This window comes from Taudactylus pleione, unplaced genomic scaffold, assembly GCF_031769625.1.
Source record: "Taudactylus pleione unplaced genomic scaffold, aTauple2 ptg000016l, whole genome shotgun sequence".
Classification (NCBI taxonomy): Eukaryota; Metazoa; Chordata; class Amphibia; order Anura; family Myobatrachidae; genus Taudactylus; species Taudactylus pleione.
In genome coordinates, this window is record NW_028284418.1 from 27,060,180 (window position 1) to 27,085,772 (window position 25,593).

Sequence of the window (25,593 nt, forward strand, 5' to 3'; positions counted from 1 at the left end):
CTAGGTGTCATCCTTGACTCTGAACTGCCCTTTGTTCCCCACATTCAATCTGTCTCAAAATCATGTTACATACATCTAAAAAACATATCCAAAAATCAACCATATCTCACACAAGACACTGCAAAAACTATAATCCATGCACCATTATTTCCCGCATTGACTATTGCAATAATCTCTCGCCACTACAATCTATTATGGATGCAGCTGTGAGGCTGTTCTTCCTCGCCGAAAGTTCATCTGCTGCTCCGCTCTGTCAGTCCCTCCATTGGTTACCTGTTTTCTACCATATTCAATACAAAATACTTTTACTTACACATAATGCTATTAACCAAACCACTCCAACGTACATCTCTTCATTCATCTCAAAATATATCCCAACTCGACCTCTCCGCTCAGTACAAGATCTGTGTCCCTCATCCCCATGCATCCCCAGGAATTTTTTCGGGCTGCACCCACTCTGTGGAATGCCCTCCAACGCACAATAAGACTTTCCTCTAATCTCCAAAAATTCCAGCATTCCCCGAAAACTCATTGTTACGTTCGGGCTATGGTGTCCACTGTAGAGGGATTACAAGACGTGGACCCAGGTTGATAAAGGAATCTGAGGTGAAGGGCAGGATATATGCCTTCCTCATCCACAAGTACCACATGTTGGCTAGACGTGACCAAAGGTGCGGGGTCTAACTTACTGGAAGGTGTTCACCAGTGACCCCTCCAAGCGGGATTTGGGCTTAAGCTGCACCCAGCAAGCAGGTTGCGGCCCTTTGGTCAGGTATCCGGCACAAGTGGGAAATGGAAGAACACTATCACAGGGACAGCGCAGGAGAATGATACTGGAGGTTTTGCACTTGGGTGATGTACTGGGTACACATGCTGTGGCTTCAGACGCAGAAATGGCACAGGAGAATGGCAATAGGATTTTGTACTTGGATGACTTACTAAGTACACACACTGTGGTTCCAGACGCAGAACTGGCACAGGATGATGATACTTCAGCTATTGTACTCGGATAATGTACTGAGTACACACACACCGTGGGTAACACTAGGAGAGTATCACTGGAAGAAAGGAGCTTGGAGCCTGGAATGCTGCAACAGCAAGTATACACTGGACGTAACAACATTGTACAGGCAACTTCCTGTTGTCTGGAGCCCGGCTAAATAACCTACGGCAGCAGTCCATTGGAGGATGCTACCATTGGGTAAATGGCAATCAGGTGATGTAGACTGTCATGGCTGCGCCCGTGATGGTAACCGCAGGAACCAAATCATGGAGTGAGCACATGGATGTGATAGCAGATCCCAGGTATAAACTCACCGCGTCACTCGCTGCAGCACCTGGCATCTGACCACTCAAGAGGTCAGGGGAAGCCAGTGCTGAGGTGATCCAAAGCCGGAACCTGACACTCACCTCTTCAGACAAGCTTATCAGATTCCAGAACCGCCGCCAATAACCCTTATATCTAATTACATCCCCATTCACAGTCCACACATAACCTCACACATTGTCTTTCTTTCACATACTCCTTGCCTTTGGTCAACATTCCTATGTGACTGGATCATACAGTCCATCAAGAAACTCTGCATTCTGGCTGGACCAAAATACAATATACAGTATAGCAACTATCCTTGTGTATCAATGCCTTTCTCCCTATAGATTGTAAGTTTGCGAGCAGGGCTTTCCTACCTATATGTTTGTCTGTTATTATATTACCCAGTTTTGTTCTATTAATGTTTCCATTTGTGAAGGGCAACCAAATATGTTGCACTACATAAGAAACTGTTAATAAATAAATGTACCTGTGCCTCCCTGATTTGTCCAGAGAGTTATTTTCAAGCTTTCAGACAATGCTTTAGTTCGGCTGTTTAGCCTCAGAGACTAATTTCAGCCTCAATATATCCTGCTGCTGCCTTGTAGTTACCTAAGGAGTCTACTGTTCCCAGTAAAGTTTTAAAAGCTTGCCAAACTGAAAACTAGGCTGAATACGCCAATGTTCATGTTCCTGCTCAGTAGCAGTGATGTGCGGTGAGGTCAATAGCTGGGGAGGCACTTACAGATTAACCCCGCCCCCCTTGTGTGTATATTGTCAAAGTTCTGATTAATTCAGGCTAATAAACCTGTAGATCCAAATATACAAAGAAAAGAGCATGTCTTTTTCTTGTATATTTGGATGTACTTCCCATTGTCATCAGGCTGCACCCCCTTTAGTTAATATAACATTATTATTTAGATTTACTAACTATTGTAAATATTAGGGTCTCCATAATATCTATATATTTCCTATTTATTAACTAGTGCAGGAATCTTCCCTTTTTTTCTCTTTAATAAACCTGTAGTCAAGTAACTGATCATTGAAATGAACGCGGCAAAAGTCTTCTTGAGATCCCGTTTGGCCGATAGACAAGGTAGTTCTGGAAAAAGGTTAAAAAGACATGCGCCTGTATAGAACAATATTATTATACCATGAACCCCACACCCACCACCACCAGGGTTGCGGGGCATAGCACTGCTGGATATTGCCTGGAAGGTGGAGACCCAATTTTAATCTTTTTTGGATCCCCACTTTCTGAGGAATTAAATATATAGAAAAAGGTTAAAAAAACATGCGCCTGATAGTGTAATACTATTAATTAAAGTGGCAAACGGTGCTTAAATCAAAATGTGCTTACCAATAGAAAAAACTTTAAAGCTTATCTGAATTCCAAAATGAAAAGTTGCATACCCGGCCCCAAAAAGGAGCCGGGTATGCAAATGTGGCGATCGCAGGGCCAGGCTAAAGGATGCCCTCTGTTTCTTAGAGAGCGACAGCAGAGCATCGCACGCCGGCGTAAAGACTCCCACTTTTCTTTTTTAGCATACGTCATCTCCAGGAAGTGTATAATTAATCAGTTACATCGAGAGCCATCGGAGCTGCTCGCAGCCCTTAAGGTAGACCCTACCCCGCCGCAAGCACTGCGATCACTGCAGGCTGAAATACAACCAGGTGATGTGTACAATGAAGCCTCCATGCCAATTATGACCGGCGTTTTGACGCTGAGAAATGCCTGCGTCCGCACATTCACTCCCCCGTTTTCTAGGACCTTCCCCTTACCACCCACAAACGCCACTATCTGTCACTCAAAGTAGCACTCTGTCTTTGTACTATGAGCGCACAATTCCCGATCGCAGTGACTGGCTAGCGCACGGGCACTGCGATGTATGTGCAAACGGGTGACTATCAGCCATAGCATGCAATTGCGACATAGTGAGCGGGTCTGAATCAGGCCCAGTACCCCTGGAGGTCCAAGGTTCCTGTTGTCTCTCATCCCCACCATTGGTCCAACCTTGGCTCGCTGAAACAGATTGCGGAAACTTTCCAGTGTGTCCTCAGAATTCTCCCCACTGTCCTTTTTATTTAATAACTGATTTCCCCCCGGGTGTTGCTAGTTCCGCTTTTTCTATATGGTTACAATGTGGAGTGCAGCGGGTCAGCCAGCTGTTTCTTCCTGTTTTGTTCTGCAGGCTAAGTGGGACCTTCCCCCATCTGAGATTTAGAAATATTTACAATTGAAGCATTTTGTACAAAACGGGGAACTATGCATGGCTTCTGTCAGACCCCCAACTGCCTTTGAGGACATGTGCCTAGCACCATAATGCCGGCGCATTCCCAATCGAGGGGTTATGGACTTCTCATTGAACACACGTACTCAACTCCCCCTAAATATGCCAAAGATTCTAAACATGACCTACTGTACAGCTTGATTTAGCAGACAGTGATTAGAGCAGAATCTTTCAGAATAGATTTGTAAGTTCTGTTAGTTATTCTGTGATTGAAACACAATTTAAGGTTCTGTCACAGTATAGGTGCCCCATTACCCTAGCTGATATTTGCTGGGGTGCCGGACAGATGATGGCATTGTAATGCAGAGATAGGCTCCCCGCTACACATTTGGTGGGATTGCAGTCTCCTACAACCCTTCTGGGACCAAGTGATATCTACAGTATCTTCAAGTCAATAGTGGGCGAGGAGGCACCCCCTGATCCCTCTTTCTGGCTCCTTAATTAACACCATGGCCCTTTGGCAACGTATAAAAAAATCCTTATTAAAGTTCCTTAATAGTGCCGCGAAAGCTGTGACCCCGGTTTGCTGGCGGTCTACTCCCCCCCACACTCTTAAGGAATGGTTTGCCTGAATAGACATGTACATGTCTATGGTTGACCTCCGTGTGACCCTGGAGAGGAACCAGGAATTCACCTCTACTTGGGACACATGACTGGAATTCATATCTTCAGAGACATACCTGATGGTTGCAGCAAAAGCCCGGGTTTTTCTCCTCTGATAGAGGTTTTTTATAGCAGTTTCTGATGACGGCAGGCCTTCCGCAATTATTCTCTCTATTTACACTCTAAGGTTCCGAACTCTCCCCCCACTTTTCCCCCCTCTTTAGTCCCATCCCCTCCCTTTTGTGTCTTGCTTTTGCTTTTGTCTGATTTTTGTTCCTAATATTTTGTTTGTGTTATATTGGATAATATTTAGATATTGTTGTAATGCTTTTTAAGCATTTGTATGATCAGCTTATGTTGTGCAAGATTTTTATCCACGTTTTTTTATGTAATGTCTTTGACTATTTTGTAATCTGTATTGATATAAAACATAAAGCATAATCTAGCGAGATTCAGTGATTCAACCACGTCATCGATAGCGATATCGTCCATCGGCCGTGCATGTTGCCCAGCAGGTGGTCACTATAGGGACCTGCGATCGCTGATTGTGGGTCGCTATAGTTGTTAGGCAACTGGTGGTGTGTTGGATCTATATAGATCATCCAACACACCAGGCACAGTGCAGGGCGATCATCCAGCGATATCGCATCGCTGGCTGATCGCTACGTGTGTACGGAGCATAAGTTATGCCTCCTTATCATGTTGTAGACATTAACCTGCTTGCAGCTTGCACTGCTTTAGAGTGAGTTGAAAATGTAGGATAAGTAAATGTGTTTGATAATATAGAGCCATGTCCTAAATATATCAGCTGTACTAACACTTTGCAGTTGATTTGTAGACTTATCTACTGTATAACATCTCTATAAAAGCTGAACAACTAATGATAAGGTGTTTCCACTTGAGAAATCTATTCAGTATAATATAGGATATTTTGTGTTCTAATATGGTAATAATCCAATATTTTCTCTCTTTCTAAAATCTCAATTTATATAGCAACACCATTTCCTGGGCCTCACACTATGATAGAGCATCACATCAAGCTTCCAGCAAGAGACCATACAATGTCTACATATGAACATGGAATAAACCATGGTATGTATCACATATTTTATACATTGATATAGCTGACACCTGCACACTTGTAGTTGGGTATCCTACGTGCAATCACCACACACTTGTCTCTGCTGTGTATGTGCAATCACCACCACATACTTGTCACTGCTGTGTATGTGCAATCACCACCACATACTTGTCACTGCTGTGTATGTGCAATCACCACCACATACTTGTCACTGCTGTGTATGTGCAATCACCACCACATACTTGTCACTGCTGTGTATGTGCAATCACCACCACATACTTGTCACTGCTGTGTATGTGCAATCACCACACACTTGTCTCTGCTGTGTATGTGCAATCACCACCACATACTTGTCACTGCTGTGTATGTGCAATCACCACACACTTGTCACTGCTGTGTATGTGCAATCACCACCACATACTTGTCACAGCTGTGTATGTGCAATCACCACACACTTGTCTCTGCTGTGTATGTGCAATCACCACCACATACTTGTCACTGCTGTGTATGTGCAATCACCACACACTTGTCACTGCTGTGTATGTGCAATCACCACCACATACTTGTCACAGCTGTGTATGTGCAATCACCACACACTTGTCTCTGCTGTGTATGTGCAATCACCACCACATACTTGTCACTGCTGTGTATGTGCAATCACCACACACTTGTCTCTGCTGTGTATGTGCAATCACCACACACTTGTCTCTGCTGTGTATGTGCAATCACCACACACTTGTCTCTGCTGTGTATGTGCAATCACCACACACTTGTCTCTGCTGTGTATGTGCAATCACCACACACTTGTCTCTGCTGTGTATGTGCAATCACCACACACTTGTCACAGCTGTGTATGTGCAATCACCACATACTTGTCTCTGCTGTGTATGTGCAATCACCACCACACACTTGTCTCTGCTGTGTATGTGTAATCACCACACACTTGTCTCTGCTGTGTATGTGCAATCACCACACACTTGTCTCTGCTGTGTATGTGCAATCACCACACACTTGTCTCTGCTGTGTATGTGCAATCACCACACACTTGTCTCTGCTGTGTATGTGCAATCACCACACACTTGTCTCTGCTGTGTATGTGCAATCACCACCACATACTTGTCACTGCTGTGTATGTGCAATCACCACACACTTGTCACTGCTGTGTATGTGCAATCACCACACACTTGTCTCTGCTGTGTATGTGCAATCACCACCACATACTTGTCACTGCTGTGTATGTGCAATCACCACACACTTGTCACTGCTGTGTATGTGCAATCACCACACACTTGTCTCTGCTGTGTATGTGCAATCACCACCACATACTTGTCACTGCTGTGTATGTGCAATCACCACACACTTGTCTCTGCTGTGTATGTGCAATCACCACCACATACTTGTCACTGCTGTGTATGTGCAATCACCACACACTTGTCACTGCTGTGTATGTGCAATCACCACACACTTGTCTCTGCTGTGTATGTGCAATCACCACCACATACTTGTCACTGCTGTGTATGTGCAATCACCACACACTTGTCACGCTGTGTATGTGCAATCACCACACACTTGTCTCTGCTGTGTATGTGCAATCACCACCACATACTTGTCACTGCTGTGTATGTGCAATCACCACACACTTGTCTCTGCTGTGTATGTGCAATCACCACACACTTGTCTCTGCTGTGTATGTGCAATCACCACACACTTGTCTCTGCTGTGTATGTGCAATCACCACACACTTGTCTCTGCTGTGTATGTGCAATCACCACACACTTGTCACAGCTGTGTATGTGCAATCACCACATACTTGTCTCTGCTGTGTATGTGCAATCACCACCACACACTTGTCTCTGCTGTGTATGTGTAATCACCACACACTTGTCTCTGCTGTGTATGTGCAATCACCACACACTTGTCTCTGCTGTGTATGTTCAATCACCACACACTTGTCTCTGCTGTGTATGTGCAATCACCACACACTTGTCTCTGCTGTGTATGTGCAATCACCACACACTTGTCTCTGCTGTGTATGTGCAATCACCACCACATACTTGTCACTGCTGTGTATGTGCAATCACCACACACTTGTCACTGCTGTGTATGTGCAATCACCACACACTTGTCTCTGCTGTGTATGTGCAATCACCACCACATACTTGTCACTGCTGTGTATGTGCAATCACCACACACTTGTCACTGCTGTGTATGTGCAATCACCACACACTTGTCTCTGCTGTGTATGTGCAATCACCACACACTTGTCTCTGCTGTGTATGTGCAATCACCACACACTTGTCTCTGCTGTGTATGTGCAATCACCACACACTTGTCTCTGCTGTGTATGTGCAATCACCACACACTTGTCACAGCTGTGTATGTGCAATCACCACATACTTGTCTCTGCTGTGTATGTGCAATCACCACCACACACTTGTCTCTGCTGTGTATGTGCAATCACCACACACTTGTCTCTGCTGTGTATGTGCAATCACCACACACTTGTCTCTGCTGTGTATGTGCAATCACCACACACTTGTCTCTGCTGTGTATGTGCAATCACCACCACATACTTGTCTCTGCTTGGACAGTGCATTATGTTAACTGAGTCATCTGTACTGCAGATGGTCCACTACTAACAGTGATTGTGGTTGATCCATTTAGCATAGGAATCAAAGAACTATTGTTAAATGGTGTATAAAGCAAAATCACCGTTTGGGTAGTGCTAGATCTGCAAATCAGTACTGCACATGCCCACAAAACACGCTGCACACTTATGCACCTATGCAGACTTTACACTTGCACCTGTTTGGGACTGGAGAAGCAGGACAATGGTAGTGAAGGGCGGTCTAACATAGGCCGAGTATAGTGACTGTAAGCAGATGCAGATCCGCATTGAAAAGCAGATACGCCTGTCAGTAGCCGAATCTATTGGTGGTGCCGCAGGCTGGTTCAAAATGAAATGTACAATTGCCAGGACTAGCTTGCCACTTCAGACCTGGGTGTTTCCTTCACTGAACAAGAATGGCAAAACTATTTTTCTCAAAACCCATTGTAGCTCTGTTTGCACAATTGTTAAGGTAACTCCATAATCCATATAAGAATTTAATGCAGTGGTATAGGCATCCTTCCCTACTCCATACCATGTTCCCAACGATATCTGGCTCCTAGGAGATGTCTTTCAGTGGGTCTCTACGACATATATGGTGGGACTGCCCTTGATTATCTAAATTTTGGTCTGAGGTTATTTCCATTTCGCAAAAAATTCTAGGCTTCCCCGTCCCTACTGATCCCATATTTTGGCTGCTTAATCAGTCACATACCTCATTAGGGTCCAACAAGAAATCCTTGCTACGTCATTTTAGCAATGCGGCCCTGGCAGTTATTCCATTTCTTTTCAATTCCCGCACCCTTCCTACCCGTAAGATTGGTTCCAGAGGATCAATTACTACATGTCAATGGAAGACCTTTTAAGCTCTTCTACCGATGGATCCTCCACTTTCACCAGTATTTGGTTCCCATGGCACGGAATTTAAAACTATCTGTCTTCCATCCCTAATCCCAGATAATATGTTTCGATTTCTTTTACTCTGCTAACATCAGTTTACCCCACATACGGTGACCTTATCTTCCTCCTCTCTCTGTCCCATAATACCTAGTTCTTTTCTCTTTTCTATTCGAATTTAATTGTATTGGATTACAATTTTTGTATATGTCTACTTCATTATCTGTTCTGATATGGATGTGTTTGTATTATACTGCTTCTGTATATCTGTTCATTTGGAACCTTTCATAAAAACAGAATGCACAATGCATAACGGTGGGTTTCGTTCTGATCGGAATGAAATAGTACACACATGTGACCAATATGAGTGAGTACAAATGAACACACTTTATTTACAAGTAACAAACAAACAATAAACAAACAACATACAAAGTATACAGTATACTCAACTTTTGTCTATGTATTCAGATGACACCGGTAAATCATCATCTTCAGCATAAGATGTACTTCATCTTATCTTCTCTCTGGTGAGCCCTCGTTTTCCAACGCCCAGATAATTCAATTTACATTGCAGGCACCTCTACTGCAGAGTCTTAGGTCCATACATGAGCTAATGGGTCCTTTGTGTACCTCTGGTTTTTATACCCTAGAATGGGGTGTTGGCTTGCCGGATATTAAGCCCATATCAATTACATACAGTGCTAGGTATCAAGCACTCATTGGTCCAGCATAGCATTGACCAAACTTTTCTCTATTGCACATGCTCCGTAAGCACTAAGATGTTCAGACAAAGAGAATACAGTAATGACGTATCCTAATGTCTGGAGATGAACTCTATTTCAAGGCTCCTTTGTATAGAGTCTGGACATCACTGTTAATTACTCATAATGCTTAGCATCTCTACACAGCTTATGATGGTCATTCCAATGGAATGTAGCTAACTGATAAGAACGTAGAAGCTATGAATGGCTCATTATACTTATAGTTACAATAGAAATGACAGGTAGAGTAGGCCCCTCAAATTATGGCTTATTTGACCCCAAAAGGTCTTTTGACCATTCTATAGAAAAACAGCAACTGTAATAAGACAATCTCATTTCAAACCTCAAAGAGGCCTAGCAAGGGGTATAGGTGTGTGTTACAACTTATATGCCTATGTAGAAATTAACTATTTCACCACTGGTAACATTCCACCCTTTGATTTCTACATATCAAATATAAGGAACATGATCCCCATTGCATAATCTAAACCTCCATTGAACTTTCACTACTTATCCTAACACACTATGTAACAACATATAATATAACAAGGTTAATACTATGATTACATATAACAAATAACATAAAATCACACTAAAGTAACATTTCTATTCACGACTTGACCACTCTGGCTGTATTGCAGAATCCTGGCAATAAGCATCACTGAACTCTTGTTTCATTTCTAACTCTCTACATTATATATATTCCTTTATATCATGTGAATATTCTAATAACACAGTGAAGAATACATATGATTATATCAAATATATGTTACTTATAAGATAATAATATCAGTAAAGTAAAGCAAAGTTCAGTTCAATGAAATCTTGAAAAAGTCTTGAGAATATTGGTGAGTGTGGATCCAACCAATATAAGGCACAAGTTCAGTTTTGCACAATACACATAGATGTATGTAATGGTTGTGCGGTCTGTTGTCTTCCTGGACCCTCTCTTCTGTATAAGAAATCACTCTCAGGCCATCGTCATCTCAGGCACACCTCCAGCGACGTTCTCTCACCTCCAGCGACGATCAGCAACCTGTTGGCTTAAACAAATAAACAGTGTGAGATATACCATAACAACAAAATAAAATAAGCATTTACTTATCCTGCTGCAATTATCTCTTACACCTGTCTCTATTCTCTTCCTACTAAACATTTCATCACAACCTTATCATAAGTGTTTGTGTCTGTGCACCAGATATCTTAATTAAAAGTTCAACCTTTTACCACCCTCCGGTTATCAAAATATATATGTACTGTATACAGCCTGCTCTAAAACCCAACATTGTATATATATATATATATATATATATACATATATATATATACATATATATGAACATTCCTGTTTCCTAAACAACACATTCACTCATTCAATCATACTGATGTCAGTTTTGTGAATGGTATGAAGCATAGAAAACCCAATACACTCCATGTTTCTGTAAAATGGGCGTCTTTGTCTGCTTGAATCTTCTCAGACATCCCATAATATCAGCAAATCAGTCTGTGTCACATCTTCAGGAAAGTCTCTTATCTTGTATCACTCTGCTTGAGACAACTTCACTCCTGACTGACAGTGTTCTGTAGCTGTTCAGTACAGCACTCATCCTCCATCTTCTTGGTGGCAAACGATGAATTCAAATTGTCAGACTTGTGCAGTCATTTCACAGTAAATTATGCCTTCAGTAGCAAGCAAGGTAGGCCACATTCCCAGCTGTTGGCAAATGTAACAGGTTTTTGCAAAGTCTCTAACCATGGCTTGGATATAAGGAATCCCTTTGATTTGAGCTTGCTCGAATGCAGCTTCAGCTCCGTCATGGCTTAACTATTCTCCTAGCACCATCAGTGCTGTCTTTGCGGTGAATTGCACACCATCTTCTGTGTTCAGTTCACTTGTGCACACACCATTGAAGCTGTAGGTGTGTGTATCAGCATGTCCCACGTCGATCTTCCAGCTTTGGACAGCAGCGCATATAGACTTTGTATCAAATGTCCATTTCTCAGTGTGAAGACTTACAGGGCATCCAGTCTTGTCAGTGACTTGGAAAACAGTCATAGATGCAACAAGTTTGCTAGCCCCTTCTTCTGGCTGTCTGCTGTCAGCTTGTAAAGATAGCTGCTTTGCTTCAGCAATGGGCAACAAAAGTCCTGCGTGCGTGCAGATAGCACCATAGTCCATGAACCAATAATGCTCTCTGTCTTGGAAATCTTCCCACAACTGTGGAGCTGTGATCATAAAGAAATCCAGTATGGACACTTCAAACATTGGTTTAAATTTCACTCGGCCAGCAAGTAGTGCTTTGAACTCCTCTATCAGCATCAGAGTTTCTGCTGTTGTCGTTAGCAACTGTGTATCTTTCAGCTGCTTCAAAACCTTTGGCTGGTAAGGCTTTGTAAGGAAATACACTTGGAATGCGAATTTCATTACCAAACACAAAATCTGCAACTTTGTCACTAAACAAACCCACAATCAGTGTGTCTGTACTGCATGTATGCCCCTTGTGGTTAGTCAGTGTGTACCCACCAACCCCTCCTTCACAATGAGCAAGTAAACCATGAACATCATTTGCAATGGATGTTTCATTAGAAAACACATCTTGTTCACTTTTTGCATTTTTAAACTCAACAATAACACGTTGATCATGCCATGTAAATTTAATGTTGTCATGGGGGAAGTCTTCAGTCTCAGGGGCATGGTCATTAACTGAAATCCTGCCCATTTCCCACCCCTTGGCTTTGGGCAATGCCCATGTCTCATTGGGCAAGGCAAAAGGCATCATCACCACCCCTTCACTTAGCAACACCCCTCTGAATGGCCATGCAAACACATCTTTTTTTTCAATCAGTTCACAGTGAATGGCAAGCTGGACAGTCTTAGGCAATACATGCATACCATCATTCACCTCAAGAGTATCACTAACCAATGGCATGTTATCAGAAACCTCATCTGCATTCAATTTTGATTCTGATTTCTGTACATTCCCTGCATTCATGGATTTCAACATTTTGTTTGCATTTTATGAAATCAGAAAATTTAATCACACAATCACTGCTCTGATCAAATACATTTGCTGTAGTGTGAATACATTGTTTAATTTCTGTTTTAAGTTCTTTCTGGGTAACTTCACACACTTCTCTTTGTATTTCAAGCTCGCAAATTTCTACACTTTCTGTGTGTAATAAATCAGCACTTATATCTGGCATCTCAACTCTTGCTTGTGAGGATTCCCTCCTCCTCCCTAAGGAATTTCTTAAAGGCAGACTGGGAGAATCAGAAACACGTAAAACTTCATCTGATTCAAAATCAGTTGCTTTGAAAAATCTCACATCACTACATTGTAAAGGCATCCCTAAACATGTTGGATTAATCCGAGATTTTTTTACATATTTCTGAAATTTCACCAACTTTTTCTGTAATCTACCCTTAGCATTTTTCACATGTTTCAAAAGTTTGCAAAACATTTTTCTCAATTGTCTTTTTTTTTTTAAAAAGAAAAAGACAAAACAACATACAATGTGATTTAAGCTAAATCACAATCTTCTTTCTCAATGAGAATGAGACAGAGAAAACACAATGCAATATACAGGTCAGCAGAGAAAAAGCAAAACATCATTTTGCACTTTTTTTTTACAGAATCAGTCAATTGGTCACAAACTAATTAACCCTTCCGATCCCACTTCTGACACCAAGTGCATAACGGTGGGTTTCGTTCTGATCGGAATGAAATAGTACACACATGTGACCAATATGAGTGAGTACAAATGAACACACTTTATTTACAAGTAACAAACAAACAATAAACAAACAACATACAAAGTATACAGTATACTCAACTTTTGTCTATGTATTCAGATGACACCGGTAACTCATCATCTTCAGCATAAGATGTACTTCATCTTATCTTCTCTCTGGGGAGCCCTCGGTTTCCAACGCCCAGATAATTCAATTTACATTGCAGGCACCTCTACTGCAGAGTCTTAGGTCCATACATGAGCTAATGGGTCCTTTGTGTACCTCTGGTTTTTATACCCTAGAATGGGGTGTTGGCTTGCCGGATATTAAGCCCATATCAATTACATACAGTGCTAGGTATCAAGCACTCATTGGTCCAGCATAGCATTGACCAAACTTTTCTCTATTGCACATGCTCCGTAAGCACTAAGATGTTCAGACAAAGAGAATACAGTAATGACGTATCCTAATGTCTGGAGATGAACTCTATTTCAAGGCTCCTTTGTATAGAGTCTGGACATCACTGTTAATTACCCATAATGCTTAGCATCTCTACACAGCTTATGACGGTCATTCCAATGGAATGTAGCTAACTGATAAGAACGTAGAAGCTATGAATGGCTCATTATACTTATAGTTACAATAGAAATGACAGGTAGAGTAGGCCCCTCAAATTATGGCTTATTTGACCCCAAAAGGTCTTTTGACCATTCTATAGAAAAACAGCAACTGTAATAAGACAATCTCATTTCAAACCTCAAAGAGGCCTAGCAAGGGGTATAGGTGTGTGTTACAACTTATATGCCTATGTAGAAATTAACTATTTCACCACTGGTAACACACAAAAAAATAAATCAAGCCTAATAGATAATGAGTTTCTCACTATCAAACAAATTATTATTTTTTATTCTTGTGCTTTGGTCCTTGTAGTGTGTACAAGGATATATGGATTCAGAGGTTGATACATCTAGAGATGCATGTGACTCAGCATATGGGGCAAACATTTACACAGTTTATTTAAAGTAAATTATGTCCAACATGCATCTAGCTCAGCAGGATGCCTGATGTGTACAGCTATTGTACAGGTTGGACTTTTTGCCACTAAGCAGCTACAGGTATATATTTTAAGAATAGTAAGTAATTCGTTCATGTGCACATGGCTGACTCTTAGCCATTGAGATCTCAATTTGTTTAAACATTGAATTGATATCAGGATGATATTCATTTAGATTTTTTATTTTTATTGTTCCATTTTTTTCATTTGTCTGTTGATTAAACCATCTATTATGGTGCATACATACGGTTAGATTTTTCTTCAGATCTGAACGATAACGATATACATATCTGAAGGAAAATCTGACATATCTGACATGTCTGACCGATGAACGATGCGCGTTCCCGATGGTCAGATAATGATATCTGACATCTGATATGTTTGCAGTCAGATTTGGACGATTCCATTCATTTTAATGCAGTCAAAAATCGTTCATAGTTCAAATCGTTGGTCAAATCGTTGATCAAATCGTTCAGATCATTCAAATGGTTCATCTGACAGATCTGACAAATCTGACCGTGTGTATGCTCCATAAATAGGTATTTCTCATTGCTCTCATGAGCTCTATAGTTTCTCTATTTCTATTGTGTGCTGTGTATGGGATTTCAAAGCAACGTCTGATATTTTTTTTCCATTCGTGATTTTAATGACCATATTCAAACATTTATTACTTGCTGTAATACTTTCACAATTACTTTTTTTTAGTTCAGGCTTGCTGACTTTCTGGCTGCCCCTTCCATGAGGGAGCAGCCAGATCGGCATGACAGGGGGTGTGGCCAGCTCAAGGAGGCGGGACCAGCCAGGCTGTGAGAATTTGTGGGTGGGGGGCGGAGCCACATGATCACATCATTTTGGCCCCGCCCACACTACACAATGCTGATATTACAGGCATTGTGAAGCAGTGGGCAGGGCCAAAATGACGCAATTCAGCGTGAATCGCGTCACCGCTCCAACCCCCGATGCGGGGGATTCAGAGGTAATTGCAGGGGGGGGGAAAGCAGGGGTGGGCGGCCTTCCCAGGAGGTCTGGAGCGGCACCTGATTTTCGGGAGGCTCCTGACCAAATCGGGAGGGTAGGCAAGTATGTTTTAGTTTCGTGATAGCTCTCCTTTACGTCCTAACCATGAACCTTGCTCAAACTCTGATTGTTCCACCCCAAGTAAAAACATAAAATAAAAAATTATATCCTGTCATTTGTAACAGTTAAGGTGCGTACACACGGTACAATATCTATGAACGACCGTATGTATGCAGCATTAGAATGTAAACTCTCTACTGAGCAGGCCTCTCCCTACCCTTAGGTTTCATGCATGCATGTATTGCTATGTCACTGTTTTATTTATGTCCTGTTTTCAACATCATCGCCTTACAAATCATCAAGAATAATAATATTAGTGGAACTGTTTAACGTGGGGCTTGAAGTGGCAAATTTCAATCCAGTTACAACAAGCGCTAGAACTGTAGGGATGCCTAAAGCATGCAAAGACCCAAGTGATTGCCCAAGTTACAGGCATGTCTCCCACTGAACCTCTGACTTAAGTTAAAACTATTTATGAAAATGCTGGCACTCAGGGCCTGATTCAGAGCCGGACGCACTGACCAGAGCGCTCGCTCTGAATCAGGGCCCTCCTACCTCAACTTGGAGCGGCCTCTTGGACGCTCGCATAGCTGTGGGTTACCACCCACAGCTATAGCGAGCGTCCATGATGATGGTCGCGATGGTCAAGACCATCGTGACCATTAGGTTTGCGACGAGACCCTGCGGTAGGGTCTCGTGGCCGCAAGCCCAGGAGTGATTTTGGCTCTATTAGAGCCAAAATCACTCCCACTGACATCACTAGTGATGTCAGTGGGGCCGAACCCAGACGGTAGGCGTTCCCATGGGAATGCCTCCATCTGGGCAGCTACGCCCCCGGCATGCCCACCAAAGGGGGCGTGCTGTCACTCACCATCGACAGCACGTCCCCTTTGGTGCGAGACCCCGAGCGACGGCTACCCCGTCGCTCGCCGGGTCTCGCGCATGCGCACGATGGAGCTCCCTCCGTCGTGCGCATGCGCATTTGGGTACCATTGACCCGCTTGCGAGCGTCCTGCGCTCGCGAGAGGGTCTGAATGAGACCCTCTGTACCATCTTACCAGCTCTGATCCACCAGACTAGGTGGGTTCTAACCTAAATACATATTGCTCTCCATAAGACTAGAAAAACAATAAATATGATACTGGTTGTAAGTAAGGAATAGCTCCTAGAATTATAATATTGCTCCCTGCAGGAAAAGCATTTGACAGGATGATTTAGCCTTTCGTTTAATTTCCCTCTTGAAGCCATACAGATCCCAGCATTAGCTCTACAGAAACTTGCATTAGCATAAGGTAGTACCCAACCCAGCAGGGAGACAAGGTTTTTCCTCCAGGCTAACAGGGATAGGGACACAGATATTATGCAAAAATATAACATGGTTAATACCACCGACTGTTATACGACCTAATCCATTCACTGTATAATTAATCAGTTATATTCTACACTTACAATAAAGTCTACTCAGTAAGGGATTTGTATAGAATTACAGTACGTAACACTTCTGTTCAACAAGGTTAAGTTTCTCAGATATGCACAATATTCATTGCAATCTCTAACCACTGTCAATAACTTGTCACAATTAGCACTCCCTTGAGTCTGTGTGATATGGGTGTGACAGAGTTAATAAAAACAAACAACCACCAAGTCTGTATAATGGTGCATACACATGGTCAAATTTTAATGCACAATTTGAACGATATCGTTATCGTTCAAATCGTGAATTTTTGGGCACCTTCCAATAACCAAACGACGGTCTATGCGCGGGCACGGAAGGTCCGATATTGATCATCGCCCGTGCATGCAGGCCAGCCTGGTCGATATCGACCAGGTTAGCCTGGTTACTATAGGGACTTGCGATCGTCGATCGCGGTACGTTATAGTCGTTTGGGGAGGCAGGATGTTCAATATCGAATATGCAGGATGATCAGACAACGATCATCTGATCGTTGTCTGATCAGAGACATCGCTCCGTATGTACGGAGCTGAACAATGATTACACTTCCCGTTATTTCACACACTTACTATTATTATTATTATTGTTATTACTACAGGTTCTTCCACCACTAAGATTAGTTCAGGAGCAACTCACTCCAAGTAGGAAGCCTTAAGTTTTCCCTACACAAATACAAATAGACCTTAAGTCAGTCACAGTTATCATTATCCAAATAATAACATGTAGCACATATTTGGAGCATGGATTAGCGCAGGGATGGGGAACCTCAGGCCCGGGGGCCGTATAAGGCCCCCGAATCATTTGGTCTGGCCCCCTGAACTTTTTTCTGCTAGCCTCATCTGGCTAGCAGGGTGCCTAGAATGGCACCCTGCAGCCAGATTCTATGCAGCAGTGCCACCTGGGGCGTCCTTAGGATGCTTCAGACCGTCACACCGCTGCCCTTACAGCTCCCTGGAGCATCCTCAGGATGCTCCGGGCATTGCTGTAATAACTGGCGTTTGCGCCCCCGTCCCTGTGTGACATCACATGGAGGGGGCGTGGTCTGCATCAGAATAATGTTATATTTATCAAAATGGCCCTCAGCAGAAAAAAGGTTCCACACCCCGGGATTAGCGGATCCACAAGCAAAATCTGTTAAGAATTGCAAAGAGCAATCTTATTAAATTAAGTTTAATGAGAAAGATGCAATACTTAAAGTAGATACAAAAACAATTAATAAAAATGAAATACAAAAATTGTTTTAGGCAGATATTCTTAAAAACAAAAAAGGAAAAAAATAACACAGCACTCTCACTTTCCTGATCCTGGGCATTGTTCAGCTCTCACAGTGAACTTTGGGCCCGATTCAGACCCGCTCGCTAAGCAGCATTTGCTCGCTATGGACGATTGTCACCCATCTGCGCATGCATTACAGTGCGCGTGCGCAAGCCAGTCACTGCGATTGGGAATCGTGCGCCCGTAGCACAAAGACTGAGCGCTACTTTGAGTGACAGACAGTGCCGTTTGTGGGTGGTAACGTGAAGATCAAGGAAAACGGGGGAGTGGATGTGCGAACGCAGGCGTGTCTGAGCAACAGAACGCCATTCTTTGGACATGCATAACTAGCATTGAAGCGTCATTGTACACATCACCTGGTTGTATTTGAGGCTGCAGTGATCGCAGTGCTTGCGGCAGGGTAGGGTCTACCTTAAGGGCTGCGAGCAGCTCCGATGGCTCTCGATGTTACTAATTAATCAAACACTTCCCGGAGATTATGTGTGCTAAGAAAGAAGAGTGGGCGTCTTGATACCAGCTTGCGATCACTCTGCCGTCACTCTCTAAGAAATAGAGGGCGTCCTTTAGCCTGGCTGTGCGATCGCAGCATTTGCATATCCTGCCTCTTTTGGCTGCGAGAGAGCGCAGCTTAGCGTCTGGGTCTGAATCGCCCCCTTTGATAAATTGCAGTGTTCTCCCCAGAATTTTTTTCCAGCCGGGTGGCATCCAAAAGTAGCCGGGTGGGGGCCTTCGCAATTATGCGCGCGCCAGGAAAAGTGGTATCTCCCTTACCATTCCAGCCCGACAGGTCTTAGGCTGCTCCCCCACTGGCTCTCAGTCAAAAGTGCACATTATACAGTGCCCCCTGTAGTTTTCCCCTTTATGCATTGCCCCCTGTAGTTTAGCTTTGCCCTTATGCAGTGCCCCCTGGCTGAAGTAGTGCCCCTATGTAGTGTTCGCAGACTGGTCCCTTATGTAGTGCCCCCAGGCTGGCCCCTTTATGCAGTGCCCCCAGGCTAGCCCCTTTATGCAGTGCCCCCAGGCTGGCCCCTTTATGCAATGCCCCCAGACTTAAATAGTGCCCCCAGACTGGTACTGTTCTTGGCCTCGGCCCCAGCACTTACCTTTACTTGCTGGCCGCTCGCTGCTTCTTCGCGCTGACTAGATTTAACTAGATCCAGCAGGCGTGCGAGGCAGGCTCCTCACGTCGCAGGTGATGTCATGATGTCACCCGCGCAGTGACCGGAGGCTTCTTTAGCCTCCGGTCACTTCAGAGGTCAGCGTTCCACAGCGGGGGTAGGGGGGGTCGGCGGGGAAAAGTGCCGGACGGCAGGCTGTTTCCGCAGAAAACTGCCTGGGGAGAACACTGAATTGCAACAATAGAGAATTTTCTATCACTGATAAGAGATGAAGATTTGTTACTATTGCCTCAATTTGATAAATAGACCCCAACGTCAGCTTTTAGCACCATCACCAAGATTATTCTGTCTACAGCTTCCCATTTTAATCACTTAACTAGAACATTTTTCATCAAAAAACAAGGTCAGAAATTGTCATTTTTAAAAATGTAATTAAGTTTAGAACATTATTTAAAAAAATATGTATCTAAATATTTTATTAAATATCAAGAATATGCCTAGGATATGTTTTGCCACCCCTGTGTTTATAGTAGGGGTGTGCACCGGCCACTTTTCGTGTTTTGGTTTTGGATCTGGATCTTTCTTCGTGTTTTGGATCTGGATTACTTTTGCCAAAACCATCCTTCCGTGTTTTGGGTTCTGGGTTTTGTGTTTTGGATCTGTATTTTTTTTTTTAAAAAGCATAAAAACAGCTAAAATCACAGAATTTGTGGGTTTTTCTGCTCCTATGCTATTATTAACCTCAATAACATTAATTTCCACTCATTTCCAGTCACTTCTGAACACCTCACACCTCACAATAGTGTTTTTATGTCCAAAAGGTTGCACTGAGGTAACTGGATGACTATGCTAAGCGATACGAGTGGGCGGCACAAACACGTGGCCCATATAGGAGTGACACTGCAGTGGCTGACAGGATGGCAGTTTGAAAAACTAGGCCCCAAACAGTACATAATGCAAAGAAAAAAAAGAGGTGCAAGATGGAATTGTCCTTGGGCCCTCCCACCCACCCTTATGTTGTATAAACAGGACATGCACACTTTAACAAACCAATCATTTCAGCGCCAGGGTCTGCCACACGACTGTGGCTGAAATGATTGGTTTGTTTGGGCCCCCACAAAACAAGCTGGCAATTAATCTGTCCCTGCACAAACTGGCTCTACGGAGGCAAGATGTCGTCCTCATCCTCCTCATCCACCGATTCCTCACCCTCTTCAGTGTTGTGTACATCCTCATCCTCACAGAGTATTAATTTGTCCCCGCTGGAATCCACCACCACAGGTCCCTCTGTACGTTCTGGAGGCTGGTCTCCCTGGAAGAGTTGATAATTCATTTTTATGAACATCATCTTCTCCACATTTTGTGTAAGCAACCTCCTACACCTTTCGCTGACAAGGTTCCCGGCTGCACTAAACACTCTTTCGGAGTACACACTGGAGGGGGGGCAACTCAGGTAAAATAGAGCCAGTTTGTACAGGGGCCTCCAAATTGCCTCTTTTTCCTGCCAGTACAGGTATGGACTGTCTGACATCCCTACTTGGATGCTGTCACCAATGTAATGTTCCATCATTCTGTCAGTGGTGACAGTACCATATGCAGTGACAGTAGACATGTCAGAAATTGTTGGCACGTCCTTCAGTCCGGACCAGATGTCTAAACCGGCCCTTGACTTATGACACAGGCGCACGCTTGGAGCTGCTGCTGTGTTGATTCACGTGCGGCTACTGCGCATACATTTCGCACACAAGCACAGAAAAAAAAGAGTTGTTTATTTTTTGTGGAGCGCACTTTGGGGGTTACACCACCCTTTAACAGACTTATGGGACAAAGGCGCACGCTTGGTGCTGCTCCTTTGTTGATGCACGTACAATGCACACAATTCAAAAACACAGAAGAAAATGTTTTATTTTTGTTGGAGTGCACTTTGGGGGTTACACCACCCTTTAACAGACAGACACATGCTTGGTGCTGCTGCTTTGAGGATGCAGGTGTGGCTACAGCCCACACAATTCACAAAGACAGAAAAATAAGAAGAATTTTCTATTTTTTGTGGAGCGCACTTTGGGGGTTACACCACCCGTTAACAGACTTATGGGACAAAGGCGCACGCTTGGTGCTGCTCCTTTGTTGATGCACGTACATTGCACACAATTCAAAAACACAGAAGAAAATGTTTTATTTTTGTTGGAGTGCACTTTGGGGGTTACACCACCCTTTAACAGACAGACACATGCTTGGTGCTGCTGCTTTGAGGATGCAGGTGTGGCTACAGCCCACACAATTCACAAAGACAGAAAAATAAGAAGAATTTTCTATTTTTTGTGGAGCGCACTTTGGGGGTTACACCACCCTTTAACAGACAGACGCACGCTTGGCGCTGCTGCTTTCAGGATGCAGGTGCGGCTGCTGTGCATACATTTCACACACAAACACAGAAATAAAGAAGATTATTTTGTTTTGTTGGAGCGCACTTTGGGGGTTACACCACCCTTTAACAGACAGACGCACGCTTGGCGCTGCTGCTTTGAGGATGCAGGTGCGGCTAAAGCCCACACAATTCACAAAGACAGAAAAATAAGAAGAATTTTCTATTTTTTGTGGAGCGCACTTTGGGGGTTACACCACCCTTTAACAGACAGACGCACGCTTGGCGCTGCTGCTTTCAGGATGCAGGTGCAGCTACTGCGCATACATTTCACACACAAACACAGGAAAAAGATTATTTTATTTTGTATGAGCGCACTTTGGGGGTTACACCACCCTTTAACAGACAGACGCACGCTTGGCGTTGCTGCTTTGAGGATGCAGATGCGGCTACTGCGCATACATTTCACACACAAACACAGAAAAAAAGATTATTTTATTTTGTTGGAGCGTACTTTGGGGGTTACTCCACCCTTTAACAGACAGACGCACGCTTGGCGCTACTGCTTTCAGGATGCAGGTGCAGCTACTGCGCATACATTTCACACACAAACACAGAAAAAAAGATAATTTTATTTTTATTGGAGTGCACTTTGGGGGTTACACCACCCTTTAATGGACAGACGCACGCTTGGCGCTGCTGCTTTGAGGATGCACGTACAGTGCACACAATTCACAAACAGAAAATAATTTTCTATTTTTGTTGGAGTTCACTTTGGGGGTTACACCACCCTTTAAGAGATGAGCCAGCCGGCCCTTTACTTATGGGACACAGGCGCACGCTTGGCGCTGCTCCTTTGTTGATGCACGTGCAGCCACAGTGCACACAATTCACAAACACAGAAAATAATTTTTTATTTTGTTTGGAGTGCACTTTGGGGGTTACACCTCCCTTTAACAGACGAGCCAGCCGGCCCTTTACTTATGACACAGGCGCACGCTTGGCGCTACTTTGTTGATGCACATGCGGCTACTGCACACACAATTCACAAACACAAAAGAAAAATATATTTTTTTTTTGGAGTGCACTTTGGGGGTTACAGCACCTTTTACCGGACAAGCCAGCTGGCCCTTTACTTATGACACAGGCGCACGCTTGGCGCTGCTCCTATGTTGATGCACGTGCGGCAACAGTGCACACAATTCACAAAAACAGAAAATAATTTTTTATTTTGTTTGGAGTGCATTTTAGGGTTACAGCACCCTTTAACGGTCAAGCTAGCCGGCCCTTTACTTATGACACAGGCGCACGCTTGATATTACTTTGTTGATGCACGTGCGGCTACTGCGCACACAATTCACAAACACAGAAAAATAAATACATTTTTTTTTTAAGTGCACTTTGGGGGAGCACCCCTGATGCACAGATCACAACACTACAGCACCCCTCTAGGACTACAGCCTTTATGGGACACTGTACAACACAGTCCAGCCAGCCCCTATAGACTTTGGAGTGGACACAGCCCCTATGGACAACTGACTGCACAACACAGCCCAGCCAGCCCCTGTGACAGCAGCACAACACAGCCCAGCCAGCCCCTATGGACAACAGAAGCACAACACAGGCCAGTCAGCCCCTATGAACTGAGTGGTCACAGCCCCTATGGACAACAGCAGCACAACACATCCCAGTCAGCCCTAGCTCCCACCCTCCCTCTTCACTGTCAACAGCCGGAGTGAGAAATGGCGTCGACGCGGGGACTTTTTATAGAATCCAAAACCCGCGAGATCCTGAAGGCGGGATGATGACGTTTTGCCTCGATTTCAGATCTGAATCAGGTGGGAAAAGTCAAGCCTGACTCGGATGCGACTCGGATCAGGGGGGCTCGGAGGGGTTCGGAGTTCAGAAATCCGAACTCGCTCATCCCTAGTATAATGGATCCCAAGTGTCATAGCTCCCCTATCCACCAGCGTCCATAGATTCCTACCCTGGCATAGAAAACTATTGACCATCAGTGGCAAACCATCGTTGCAACAATTTTATTTTTTTTCATTCCCTGGTACAAGGGGACAGCACTTAGTCCCACTCCGAATCACACAGCTCAGCCTCGTCCTCTTCCCTGATTGTGTCGCCTTCTGTTTATTCACACATCAAGGATGCCCAACATTAGGTCAAACCATCAATGTTTTCCCATCTATGTTTTCGTGCCATCAATGTTAAACACAGATGGCACTATCACTACTGTGGCATTTGAAACAACTGTGAATGCCCTCATCTAACCAATAGTAATAAAGTAGATGTATGGAAGGAGAATTGTGAGCAAAGTGAAGTGAGTCTCCACCAGTGATAGCCTTCAAAACTCAATCAATACACACACACATAGTATCGCCACATACAGTATGTAGAATATGGCAACATTTATTTAATTTTTTCATTGTATTTATTGACATTTGATATCTTAATATAAGCATTAAATTGCTGACATATTTGTTTTCATGAATTATGACCACTTATTTCTAAAACTGTGAAGTCATTTTCTGCGGTGATCTCTGTCCTTTGTAGTTGGACTTCAGTCTTCCATAAATTAGCCTATACTAACTCATCACTGATCACCATTATTTATCTTTTTTTGTTGTTGCAGACGATCTATCAAAGCCGATAATAAAATACAACGGCCTGCACAACAATACAATGCATATAACATGCTTCTTAGAACATGGACCACTCCCCATTCGATATGAACTCATCCTGGGTGACAGAAAAGTGCAGGAGGTTACAGTCCATATTAAAGAACCTGCAAACTTCACCATTTTGATGACTCCTGGGGCAAATGCTCAGGTCAAGTGCAAAGCTAGAAGCTCCTCTGGTGTGGAGGTGTCCAGTAATATTGTAACACAAAGTCTAGACGGTGAGTTTCAGTTATCTTCTAATTACATCAGTGACCAAATTATGGAATTATGGAAATACAAGGTAAAAAGTATCCACACAAACAGTAATCAGCCTAGAAGTTACTAAACCACAGCGTAATTGTAGCCAAGGGCGTAACTACCATAGGTACAAGGGGTGCAGCTGCTATGGGGCCCTGAGCTGCGGGGGGCCATCTTCCTTTTCAAAGTTACATGTGTTATATACATTTTGGGTGGTACATAGGGGCCCTTACAAACTTTTGCTATGGGGCCTTTAAATACCTAGTTTTGTCCCTGCTTGTAGCACTACAGACAAAGGGCCTGATTCAGAGACGAACGCAGGTCACATTGCTGCTGCGGCTTTGGATGTAGCAGCGATGTGTAAATATGCTAATGCAGCAAGAGGCGTCTGAAAAGAAAAGATGCCTCCTGTCCTGACAGCATTGCAGATTCAAGTGGTGCATGCTAAGATTCAGCATCGGATCATCTGCGAGACCATCGCCCATCTGAGTAACCCTGAGGTTACTCAGATTGGCCTCTGTAGCCAAGGCCAGGAAATCTGCATTGGACACCCTTAATTGGCGGAATAAAATCTGGCACAACCCACACCTCACCCCAAAATGTCTGGAGCCTCTCAATCAGGCCTCAGCTCAGGAGGCACTGTGTGCACCGATACAGGACCCGTCCTGCACATGCACGAGCACCACATCATCGGGGATGTACTCAAACCATCCGGTTTACGTACATCACTCAATGAGGTCCGAAGCCACTTGTCTGGAGATTGTGAAGGACAACTTCAAGTGATATGATATGATTAAATCAACTTTTATTCTGTATATTGCTTCTATTAAATCTATTTATCATGGATGGAATAGTGCTGGCAGGTAGATGAGGTCTGATACCCTTATAATGGACTACAAATATTGAAGTCTCTTGTGCTTTGCCATGTGACACATACAGCATTCAGATGAAATGCTGTATGCCAGAAAGGGATGCCAGGAAGTGAAACAATGGCTGTGTACATATCAATGTGTTTGGCAAATAGCGTGTTCCGGTGTGATG

The 25,593-nt window shown here is 43.6% G+C and overlaps 1 protein-coding gene across 5 annotated transcripts in view; it reads left to right on the plus strand.

Moving 5' to 3' along the window:
* Positions 1-25,593, plus strand: part of LOC148541892 (uncharacterized) — a 58,381-nt gene that overhangs the window by 29,056 nt on the left and 3,732 nt on the right. For all 5 annotated transcript variants that reach the window (XM_088475240.1, XM_088475250.1, XM_088475259.1 and 2 more), the window contains 2 exons: positions 5,197-5,295; positions 24,267-24,533. In XM_088475240.1, the coding sequence (XP_088331366.1) occupies positions 5,197-5,295; positions 24,267-24,533 (366 nt within the window). The remainder of the gene's footprint in view (positions 1-5,196; positions 5,296-24,266; positions 24,534-25,593) is intronic.